This window comes from Phyllobates terribilis, unplaced genomic scaffold (genome assembly GCF_046119375.1).
Source record: "Phyllobates terribilis strain yellow unplaced genomic scaffold, ASM4611937v1 Scaffold_5__5_contigs__length_657084704, whole genome shotgun sequence".
In the NCBI taxonomy this organism is placed as follows: domain Eukaryota; kingdom Metazoa; phylum Chordata; class Amphibia; order Anura; family Dendrobatidae; genus Phyllobates; species Phyllobates terribilis.
In genome coordinates, this window is record NW_027362765.1 from 359,410,131 (window position 1) to 359,422,291 (window position 12,161).

Here is a 12,161-nt window from a genome sequence, read left to right on the forward strand (position 1 = left end):
TATCAGTCTGGAAAAGGTTATAAAGCCATTTCTAAAGCTTTGGGACTCCAGGGAACGACAGTGAGAGCCGTTATCCACAAATGGCAAAAAACATGATGAACTTCTCAAGAGTGGCCGGCCGAGCAAAATTACCCCAAGAGCACAGCGATGACTCATCCAAGAGGTCACAAAAGACCCCACAACAACATCCAAAGAAAAGAAGGCCTCACTTGCCTCAGTTAAGGTCAGTGTTCATGACTCCACCATAAGAAAGAGGCTGGGCAAAACTGGCAGCATGGCAGAGTTCCAAGACTAAAACCACTGCTGAACATAAAGGCTCATCTCAGTGTTGCCAGAAAACATCTTGATGATCGTCAAGACTTTTGGAAGAATACTCTATGGACTGACAAGACAAAAGTTGAACTTTTTGGAATGTGTATGTCCCATTACATCTGGCGTAGAAGTAACACAACATTTCAGAAAAGGAACATCATACCAACAGTAAAATATGATGGTGGTAGTGTGATGGTCAGGGGTTGATTTGCTGCGTCAGGACTTGGAAGACTTGCTGTGGTAAATGAAACCATAAATTCTTCTGTCTACCAAAAAATCCAGAAGGAGAATGTCCGGCCATCTGTTCATGACCTCAAGCTGAAGCGCACTTGGGTTATGTAGCAGGACAATGATCCAAAACACACCAGCAAGTCCACCTCCGAATGGCTTAAGGAAAATACAATTAAGACTTTGGCGTGGCCTAGTCAGAGTCCTGACCTTAATCCGATTGAGATGTTGTGGCCGGACCTTAAAAAGGCGGTTCATGCTTGGAAACCCTCCAATGTGGTTGAATTACAACAATTCTGCAAAGATGAGCCAAAATTCCTCCAGAGCGTTGTAAAGACTCATTGCCAGTTATCGCAAATTATAGATTGCAGTTGTTGCTGCTAAGGGCCCAACCAGTTATTAGGTTTAGGGGGCAATCACTTTTTCACACAGGGCCCTGTAGGTTTGGATTTCTTTTTCCCTTAATAATAAAAACCTTCATTTAAAAACTGTATTTTGTGGTTACTTGTGTTATCTCTGTCTAATATTTAAATTGCTTTTGTGATCTGAAACATTTAAGTGTGACAAACATGCAAAAGGATAAGAAATAAGGAAGGGGGCAAATACTTTTTTACACCACTGTACATTAGGCAGAAGACAATAAATCAGGGAATTTTGAGGGGAGTATGACTTCTGTCCCACCTCGTTTGAGAAGAATAAAAGTGTTTTGTTCTGACACCTGCAGTAGCGCAGTAGCAGCGATATTATCTGATCTCACAACTTCTGAATATCAGACCGCATCTCACCTGACACTCTGTTCCCCCTCATGAAGACTTCATACAAGGTCTTGGCGTCTTCATAGTAGTAAGACATGAGGCTGTCATCCTTCAGTAATGCACATCTCCGAGCTCCACCCTGCAGAATCACCATGAGATTACTGACCCATACAGACTTATAGGAACGTCAACTTGGTAATTAAAGGGATAATGCGAAAGAACAGGAAATCCACAGGATCAACAGTGTCAGAGTATGACCGAACTGAGGGCCCACATTCCAGTGACCCTGCATGATAATCCCTTATTAAAGGAGAAATGCAGCTTTCTTGGCACCTCTCAGAAAACTGGAACATTGTAAGTAGTGATGAGCGAGCACTAAAATGCTCGGGTACTCGTTGCTCGGGTCGAGCACATTGGAATACTCGGGTGCTCGAGCAACGAGCCCAATGTAAGTCTATGGGAAACTCGAGCATTTTTCAGGTGGCTCCCCCCGGCGGTCTGCAGAGGGCCTAAAAATTGCCCAAATCGATGGGAACAGTGCTCAAATGACATGGGGACAGCATGGGGAAGACCCCTGGAAGCATTTCTGACTCCCAGGTCAACAACGTTGTCAGAGTATTACCCCACTTTTACGGACTCACAATAAAACATACCAAAACTAAACCAAAATGGATTTTCCTGGGAAATATGTTGAGGAACATCCTTTCCAGGGTAATGACTTGTATATAAAGCAAAATAAATAACCAAAAACAAAAATGCTCCTCCACACCTTGGGCTATGTTCACACGTAGCGTTTTTGATGCGTTTTTTTCACTTTTGCATTGCTTTCAACCGTAACAAATGCATTCACCAGGAAATGTCATTTTAACATGTTACAACCTTATCTGGCCATGTGGTGTTTGAGATATCATCAGACACATCGTGTGTCATTTATGAAGGAGGGACTCTGAAAGTCACAAAGCCTATTTTTATAGGGCCATCAGGCGGCCTTTACTATTCTTAAAGGACCAGCAGTCAGCCCTCACTATTCTTAAAGAGCCGTCAGCCGGTTATGTTTTATTGTTCCCATTACTAAAGAGTGGGTCTCCTACACTGTTATTACGTATGCAGTGAGTGGAAGGGCTGCCCAAAATTTGGATGCACCCCAATACCCCTTTGAAGAGACTTAGAGGAGGGCCTCCTGAAAACAATGTTCCCATTATTAGGAAGTAGGTCTCCCATTGTGTTTGCTTATGCAGTGAATGCAAGGGTTGCCAAAAATTTGGAGGTGCTCCAATGCCCCTTGGAAGAGACATGGAGGTCAGAGGGCCTCCTGAAAACAATGTTCCCATTATTAGGAAGTTGGTCTCCCATAGTGCTGGCCTATGCAGTGAATGCAAGGGCTGACAAAAATTGGGAGGCACTCCAATGCCCCTTGGAAGAGACGTGGAGGAGGGCCTCATAAAAAAATGTTCCAATTAGAAAGGAGCGGGCCTCTAGAAAGGAGCAGGCACTAAAAACCCGCTCTGATAAAACGCTGGCGGCAGGGCAGGCCAGGACCTCCAAGGCGTAGAGAGCCAGTTCATACCACGTATCCAGCTTGGATACCCAATAATTATAAGGCACAGAGGAATCACGGAGGACGTTGGTACTCCCTTCAGCATCTTCCCAAACTTTGCACTACTTGTGAGAGTGTCCCGCGCCTCAGGGCCTGTGCAATGGGAGGGTCTGAGAAAACTCTCCCAGAACTTTGACAGTGTTCCCCTGCCTCTGCTGCATTGAATTTTTGTCTTTCTCGCCTGTACTCCTTGGTTGTCCAACGAACTGTGAGCTCTGCCGCCAGCGTTTTCAGATGGGAATTTTTTTAATAGTTCCGCAACAAGGTCCTTCTGGTACTGCCCCATTTTTGTAGACCTGTCCGCCTCAGGAATAAGAGATATAAAGTTCTTCTTGTAGCATGGGTCTAGAAGTGTCATCAACCAGTAATGACTGTCACCCAAAATTTTGAGAATGCGAGGGTCATGGGAAAGGCAGCGTAACATAAACTCAGCCATGCGTGCCAGACTAACAGGCAAGACTTCCGTGTCCTCACCAAGAGGATGACTGACCATGCTCTCCTCCTCCTCCTCTCGGTCCTCTGGCCATCCACGCTGAACAGACGGTATGACAGTTGTGCAGGTAGTACCGTCTATAGCACATGAAACTAGCTCCAGTTCTTCCTCCTCCTTCTCTTCCTCATTGTCCCACAATCCACGTTGGGATGAGATAAGGCTGGGCTGTGTGTAATCACCCTGTATGGTTCCTTGCTCCATCTCATCGTGCTCCATCTGCAATGCATCCTCTTTGATTGTGAGCAGAGAGCATTTCAGAAGACAGAGAAGCGGGATGGTGAAGCTAATTATGGCATCATTGCCGCTCACCATCTCAAAGTTTTGGAGGATGGTACATATGTCTGACATCCATGTCTACTCCTGAGGTCTTATGTGTGGAGTCTGAACTGAATACCGACGGTCTAGTTGATGCTGGTACTCAACAACTGCCCTCTTCTGCTCACAAATCCTTCCCAACATCTGCAGTGTAGAGTTCCAACGCGTGGGGACATCACACACCAATCTGTAGCCGGAAGCTGCAAACGCTGCTGAAACACTGCAAGGGTGCCGGAAGCTGTAGCTGACTTTCTAAAATGGGCACACAGGCGGCGTACTTTAACAAGCAGATCCGGCAGCTCCGGGTAGGATTTGAGAAACCGCTGAACCACAAGGTTAAGCACATGGGCCAGGCATGGTATGTGTGTGAGATCGCCTCGCCTCAGAGCCGCCACCAGGTTCCGGCCATTGTCACACACGACCATGCCTGGCTGTAGGTTCAGCAGCGGTGTGAGCCACAGATCTGCCTGCTCTTTCAGAGCTGTCCACAACTCTTCAGCATTGTGTGGTTTGTCACCTAAACATATTAGCTTCAGCACACCCTGTTGCCGCTTGGCCGAGGCAGTGCTGCAGTGCTTCCAGCTTGTGACTGATGTGGTCATTTTAGAGATGGAAGCCGAAGAGGAGATGGTGGCTGAGGAGGATGAGGTGCAGGAGCTGTAGACTGTGGGGGCAACCCTAATTGACCTAGGGCCCGGAATCCTTGGCGTCGGGAGGACGTGTTCCGTCCCAAGGTCCGACTGGGTCCCGGCTTCCACTATGTTAACCCAGTGTGCCATCAGTGAGATGTACCGTCCCTGCCCACAAGCACTTGTCCACGTGTCCGTGGTTAGGTGGACTTTACCGGTAACTGCGTTGTTGAGGGCACGGCAGATGTTTTGGGACACGTGCTCGTGTAATGCGGGGATGGCACATCGGGAGAAATAGTGGCGGCTGGGGACCGAGTACCGAAGGACGGCCGCCGCCATCAGGTTGCAGAATGCTTCCGTCTCCATGAGCCTAAAAGGCAACATTTCGAGCGCAAGCAGTCGTGAAATGTGAGAATTTAGTAGTGTGGCCTGTGGGGCGTTGGCTGTGTATTTGCGCTTGCGTTCCAAGGACTGGGGTATGGACAACTGAATGCTGCGCTGGGACAAGGACGTGGACGTGCTTCCTGATGCTGCTACTTGAGAGTGTGCAACGACAGGTGCAGGGCAGGAGGCATATTCGCATGCACCATGGACAGGGGATTGGCTTGCATGCATAAGAGCGGAAGAAGCAATGGTGCCACCCGCAGACACTGTTCCTGGACCCTGGGGTTCGGCCCACAAAGTCGGGTGCTTTGCTGCCTCGTGCCTGATCATGCTGGTGGTGGTAAGGCTGGTAGTTTTGCCACCCCTGCTGATGCTGGCCTGGCAGGTGGTGCAAATGGCCTTTTTGGGGTTATCAGCAGAGTCTTTAAAAAACAACCAGACTCGGGAAGACCAAACAATTGTACTGGCAACTTCCTTCGTGTTGGTGTTACGGGGAGCGGTTGCCTGCCTTCTGTCTGCGGCCACCACACTGCTAATTCCTGCCTGTTGGGGTGCTCTGCCTCCCTCCCCCTGTGCGCTGTTATCCTCGCACTTTATGTCCTCCTGCCAGGTTGGGTCAGTTAACATATCATCCACCACCTCGTCTTCCACTTCCGCACTCTGGTCCTCCTCCTGACTTTCTGGCAATTGTGTCTCATCATCGTCCACCTCTTGTGACACTTTCCCTCCGTCACCTTCGTGTGACCGTCGCTGCTCAAATATTTGGGCATCGCTACACGTGATCTCTTGCCCCGCTTCAAGTAAACCGGGCGAGAGGCCCGAATCTATAAATGGAAAAGTGAACAGCTCTTCAGAGTGTCCAAGTGTGGGATCATTTGTCTCTGGGTACTCGGCATGGTGGGAGGAAGGAGGATCAGGGTGAGGAATATGCGGTCCAGACTCACGGTTACTGAGCCTTGACCGTGTGGAAGACAAGGTGGTGGTGGTGGCGGCTAAGTGACTGAAAGTATTATCCGCTATCCAACCAACAACCTTTTGACACTGCTCTGGGTTCAATAGTGGTGTGCTGTGGTCCCCTAGAAATTGGGACAGGAAGGTCAGGCAAGAAGATGTGGGTGTTTGTTGTGGCACAATTTCAGCTTGCCCACGGCCTTGGCCTCAGCCTCTGCATGCACCATCATCACCATTACGTTCAGTTCCCCATCCCTTGCCACGTACCTTGCCCATTTTAAACGGAGGACAATATCTTCCATGCTCACTACAAATGACTGAATTGGGAGCGAACTTATATGTGATCCGTGTGACAGAGAAACCACAGTCTTAAGTACCTGGCTTGTAGGTAACTATTTTGAACAGCAAACAGGTGTCAAAAACTTCGCTGACACAGTGAAAAAAAATTTGAATGGAGGTCAGAAATGGCAGTATTTTCTGAAAACGTATATGTGATCCGTGTGACGGAGAAACCACAGTTTTAAATAGCTGGATTTTTAGCGCTGTAATATGGAAAGGACCTGGCTGTATTCTGCAGTGCCAACAAGCAAATGGCGCAGAAAAATGGTGTTCTCTGGATTGCTTTTTAAACAAATAATGATGATTGAGATCCAAAAAAAATTATTCCTGGCCCTTGAGACCTGGGCCTATTTCTAGAAATATAACAGCAGCAGCAGCAGCAGACAGAACTGGAATGGAGCCTCTTTTGCTACAACCCCTGGCAAAAATTATGGAATCACCGGGCTCGGAGGATGTTCATTCAGTTGTTTAATGTTGTTGAAAAAAAGCAGATCACAGACATGGCACAAAACTAAAGTCATTTCAAATGGCAACTTTAGGGCTTTAAGAAACACTAAAAGAAATCAAGATTAAAAATGTGGTACTCAGTAAGGGTAATTTTTTTCAGACCAAGAAGAGGGAAAAAATTATGGAATCACTCAATTCTGAGAAAAAAAATACTGAATCATGAAAAACAAACACACAAAAGAACAGTCCAATACATCACTAGTATTTAGTTACACCACCTCTGGCTTTAATAATAGCTTGCAGTCTATGAGGCATGGGCTTAATGAGTGACAAACAGTACTCTTCATCAATCTGGCTCCAACTTTCTCTGATTGCTGTTGCCAGATCAGCTTTGCAGGTTGGAGTCTTGTCATGGACCATTTTCTTCAACTTCCACCAAAGATTTTCAATTGGATTGAGATCTGAACTATTTGCAGGCCATGACATTGACCTTATGTGTCTTCTTTCAAGGAATGTTTTCACAGTTTTTGCTCTTTGGCAGGATGCATTATCATCTTGAGAAATGATGTCATCATCCCCAAACATCCTTTCAATTGATGGGATAAGAAAACTGTAAAGAATATCAATGTAAACTTGGGCATTTATTGAAGACTAGATGGTGGCCCGATTCTAATGCATCGAGTATTCTAGAATATGTATGCGGCCGACCGGGCGCAATCAGCAGAGCGGTGTTTAAATTTGGTGCCAAAATCGCTGATTGGTCGCGACCGGCGGCCGCAACCAATCAGCGTCGTATTAGTGAGGACCGGGGAGCGGCGCTGCCTGTGCGGGTACTTCCGCTGCGAGCAGCTAGGAGATGAGTGGCTGCGAGCAGCAGAAGCATCCCGACCGGCGGCGCCACTCCTCGGTCCTCCGTTCACACTTGCCGTCGGGAGATCAGAGCGTTGTTTACATTTGGTGCCAATCTCGCTGATTGGTCGCGGCTGGCGTCGGCGATCAATCAGCAGAGCGTTGTTTAAATTTGGCGCCAATCTCGCTGAATGGTCGCGGCTGCAGTCTGTGACCAATCAGCAGAGCGTTGTTTAAATTTGGCGCCAATCTTGCTGATTGGTCGCGGCTGGCATCCGCGATCAATCAGCAGAGCGTTGTTTAAATTTGGCGCCAATATCGCTGAATGGTCGCGGCTGCAGTCTGCGACCAATCAGCAGAGCGTTGTTTAAATTTGGCGCCAATCTCGCTGATTGGTCGCGGCAACCAGCCGTGACCAATCAGCAGAGCGTTGTTTAAATTTTGCGCCAAAATCGCTGATTGGTTGCGGCTGGCGTCCGCGCCCAATCAGCACAGCAGTGTTTAAATGTGTCGGCAAGATCGCTGATTGGTCGCGGCCACTATTTAAATGTGGCGCCCAAATCGGTGATTGGTCGCGGGCAGCGGCCGCGACCAATCAGCACAGCGGTGTTTAACTTTTGCGCCAAGATCACAGATTGGTCAAGAGCGGAGACCGCGACCAATCAGAGAATCGTATTGGTCAGGACCAGGGAGCGGAATCGTATTGGTGATGACCGGGGAGCGTCGCTGCCTGTGCGGCTACTTCCGCTGCGAGAAGCCGGGAGATGAGCGGGCACTCGCAGCAGAAGTATCCCGACCCGCAGCGCCGCTCCCCGGTCCTCCCTTGACACCCTAGCCGCATGGAGGTCAGCGGCGCCGGCGGTCGGGGTCCTTCTGCTGCTACCGGCCGGGAGATGAGCGCCTCGCTCCGGTCATCTCCCGGCTGCATCTCCGTCCCGCAGATGAGAAGCTAACGTCCGCCATCTTTTTTCAGAAATCCCGCGGCGCTGATTGGCCGCTGCCGAACAAATGAGCGACGCGGGATTTCCAGGACAGACAGACAGACGGGATAAGACGATTATATATATAGATGTAATGACAGCCATCTCCCCAGTGCCTTTACCTGACATGCAGCCCCATATCATCAATGACTGTGGGAATTTGCATGTTCTCTTCATGCCGTCATCTTTATAAATCTCATTGGAACGGCACCAAACAAAAGTTCCAGCATCATCACCTTGCCCAATGCAGATTCGCGATTCATCACTGAATATGACTTTCATCCAGTCATCCACAGTCCACGATTGCTTTTCCTTAGCCCATTGTAACCTTGTTTTTTTCTGTTTAGGTGTTAATGATGGCTTATGTTTAGCTTTTCTGTATGTAAATCCCATTTCCTTTAGGCGGTCTCTTACAGTTCAGTCACAGACATTGACTCCAGTTTCCTCCCATTCGTTCCTCATTTATTTTGTTGTGCATTTCCTGTTTTGGAGACATATTGCTTTAAGTTTCCGGTCTTGACGCTTTGATGTCTTCCTTGGTCTACCAGTATGTTTGCCTTTAACAACCTACCCATGTTGTTTGTATTTGGTCCAGATTTTAGACACAGCTGACTGTGAACAACCAACATCTTTTGCAACATTGCATGATGATTTACCTTCTTTTAAGAGTTTGATAATCCTCTCCTTTGTTTCAATTGACATCTCTCGTGTTGGAGCCATGATTCATGTCAGTTCACTTGGTGCAACAGCTCTCCAAGGTGTGATCACTCCTTTTTAGCTGCAGAATAACGAGCAGATCTAATTTGATGCAGGTGTTAGTTTTGGAAATGAAAATTTACAGGGTGATTCCATAATTTTTTCCTCAGAATTGAGTGATTCCATAATTTTTTCCCTCTGCTTGGTCTGAAAAAAATGAACCTTACTGAGTACCACATTTTTAATCTTGATTTCTTTTAGTGTTTCTTAAAGCCCTAAAGTTGCCATTTGAAATGACTTTAGTTTTGTGCCATGTCTGTGATCTGCTATTTTTCAACAACATTAAACAACTGAATGAACATCCTCCGAGCCCGGTGATTCCATAATTTTTACCAGGGGTTGTATATGCACTGCAGTCGGCTATATACACTGCCTGCCTATATACACTGCCTGCCTGATATCTCTGCAGATGGATCAGTCCTCAGAAGGACTGTTTGTTAAGATGGATATGTGTAATGTACGGTTTTTCTCCCTACACTACCTAATGCACAATCAAATCTCTCCCTAACGCAGCAGCAGCTCTCCCTACACTGTCTGATCCGGAGTGACTGTGACGAGCATGGCGGCGCCAGGTCTGATATAGACCTGATGACGCTGTGCGGCCAGCCAATCATTGTAATGCCACAACCAACATGGCTACGGCATTACAGTGAGTGGCAGGCAATCCCTGCATGTTCATTGGCTCTCTAAAGCGCTCCAAACATGCAGGGAGGAGACCCGAGCTCCCGCTGAGCAACCCGGAAATACTCAGCGAGCTCCGAACATCTCGAGTACTGAGATGCTTGGGCGAGTACCGGGTACTTTCGAGTATGCTCGCTCATCACTAATTGTAAGCAGAGCCACACTGATCTGAAGGATGTTGCATCGAAAATTTGAAGTGAATGGTGTTTTTGGAATCTAAATTTGGAAATTTGTGGAGGGTGATGCTCACAGATTCTGCCTAATAAGAACTTGAACACTTTGATACATTTCCAAGTATTGTGTCACATTTGTATCCAAAAAAGTAATTTTGAAGAATTTCCATGTAATAAAAATCTGATAATTTATAAAAAAGGTTCAGATAATTTCCCAAGCATGATTACAACCTCGTTCTTCAATGGTGCCCTAGACAACTGCCTACTGAGCCTACCCCTTGTCCAACCCCTGGTGCCAACTCATGGTCTTCACAAACATTTTCTTTTGACAAATCTCTATGTTAGGTCTTGGGATCTACTTGTCCTAATGTTTTCTGCTTGAGGTACTTGGTCTATTCTAGGTAAATCTATATATATAATCGTCTTATCCCGTCTGTCTGTCTGTCTTTCTGTCTGTCTGTCTGTCCTGGAAATCCCGCGTCGCTCATTGGTCCGGCAGCGGCCAATCAGCGCCGCGGGATTTCTGAAAAAAGATGGCGGCCGTTAGCGGCTCATCTGCAGGACGGAGCTCAGCGGCGATGCAGCCGGGAGATGACCGGCGCGAGGCGCTCATCTACCGGCCCGTACCAGCAGAAGGACCTCGACCGCCGGACCCATCTGCGGGACGGAGATGACCGGCGCGAGGCGCTCATCTCCCGGCCGGTAGCAGCGGAAGGACCGCCGGCGTCGCTGACCTCCATGCGGAAGGGAGGACCGGGGAGCGGCGCTGCGGGTCGGGATACTTCTGCTGCGAGCGCCCGCTCATGTCCCGGGTTCTCGCAGCGGAAGTAGCCGCACAGGCAGCGCCGCTCCCCGGTCCTCACCAAGACGATTCGATGATTGGTCGTGGTCTTCGGACCCGACCAATCACTGATCTTACTGCAAAAGTTAAACACCGCTGTGCTGATTGGTCGCGGACGCTGCCCGCGACCAATCACCCATTTGGGCGCCACATTTAAATATCGGCCGCGACTAATCACCGATCTTGGCTCCACATTTAAACACCGCTGTGCTGATTGGTCGCGGACGCTATTTAAATGTTGCGCCCAAATCGGTGATTGGTCGCGCCCAGCATCGGCGACCAATCAGCACAGTGGTGTTTAAATGTGGCGGCCAAATCGGTGATTGGTCGCGGGCAGCGCCAGCGACCAATCAGCGATTTTTAACACAAATGTCCGGACCTTTGTAACACAATGCGGATACTGTGGGGACATCAGCGGCTAGCATGTCAAGGGAGGACCGGGGAGCGGCGCTGCGGGTCGGGATACTTCTGCTGCGAGCAGTCGCTCATGTCCCGGCTTCTCGCAGCGGAAGTAGCCGCACAGGCAGCGGCGCTCCCCGGTCCTCACCAATACGATTCCGCTCCCCGGTCCTCACCAATACAATTCGCTGATTGGTCGCGGGCGGAGAGCGCGACCAATCAGTGATCTTGGCGCTAAAGTTAAATACCGCTCTGCTGATTGGTCGCGGTACCCGCACAGGCAGCGCTGCTCCCCGGCGAACCATCAGCGATATTGTCGGAAAATTTAAACCCCGCTCTGCTGATTGGTCGCGACCGCCATGCGCGACCAATCAGCGAGATTGGCGCCAAATTTAAACAACGCTCTGCTGATAAATCGCGGACGCCAGCCGCGACCAATCAGAGAGATTGGCGCCAAATTTAAACAACGCTCTGCTGATTGGTCGCGGCTGGCGTCGGCGAGCAATCAGCGAGGTTGGCGCCAAATTTAAACAACGCTCTGCTGATTGGTCGCAGCTGGCGTCGGCGAGCAATCAGCGAGGTTGGCGCCAAATTTAAACAACGCTCTGCTGATTGCTCGCCGACGGCAGCCGCGACCAATCAGAGAGATTGGCGCCAAATGTAAATAACGCTCTGCTGATTGATCGCGGACGCCAGCTGACCGTGACCAATCAGCGAGATTGGCGCCAAATGTAAACAACGCTCTGCTGATTGGTCAAGGCTGGAGTCCGCGAACAATCAGCGAGATTGGCGCCAAATTTAAACAATGCTCTGCTGATTGGTCGCGGATGCCAGCCGACCGTGATCAATCAGCGAGATTGGCGCAAAATTTAAACAATGCTCTGTTAATTCGTCGTGGCCGCCAGCCGCGACCAATCAGCGAGATTGGCGCCAAATTTAAACAACGCTCTGATCTCCCGACAGCAAGTGTGAACGGAGGACCGTGGAGCGGTGCCGCCGGTCGGGATGCTTCTGCTGCGATCAGCCGCTCAT

At 48.9% G+C, this 12,161-nt stretch overlaps 1 protein-coding gene across 1 annotated transcript in view; it reads right to left on the bottom strand.

Moving 5' to 3' along the window:
• Positions 1–12,161, bottom strand: part of ACSL5 (acyl-CoA synthetase long chain family member 5) — a 101,163-nt gene that overhangs the window by 59,820 nt on the left and 29,182 nt on the right. The window contains exon 3 of the mRNA XM_073684730.1: positions 1,326–1,434. Within this exon, the coding sequence (XP_073540831.1) occupies positions 1,326–1,434 (109 nt within the window). The remainder of the gene's footprint in view (positions 1–1,325; positions 1,435–12,161) is intronic.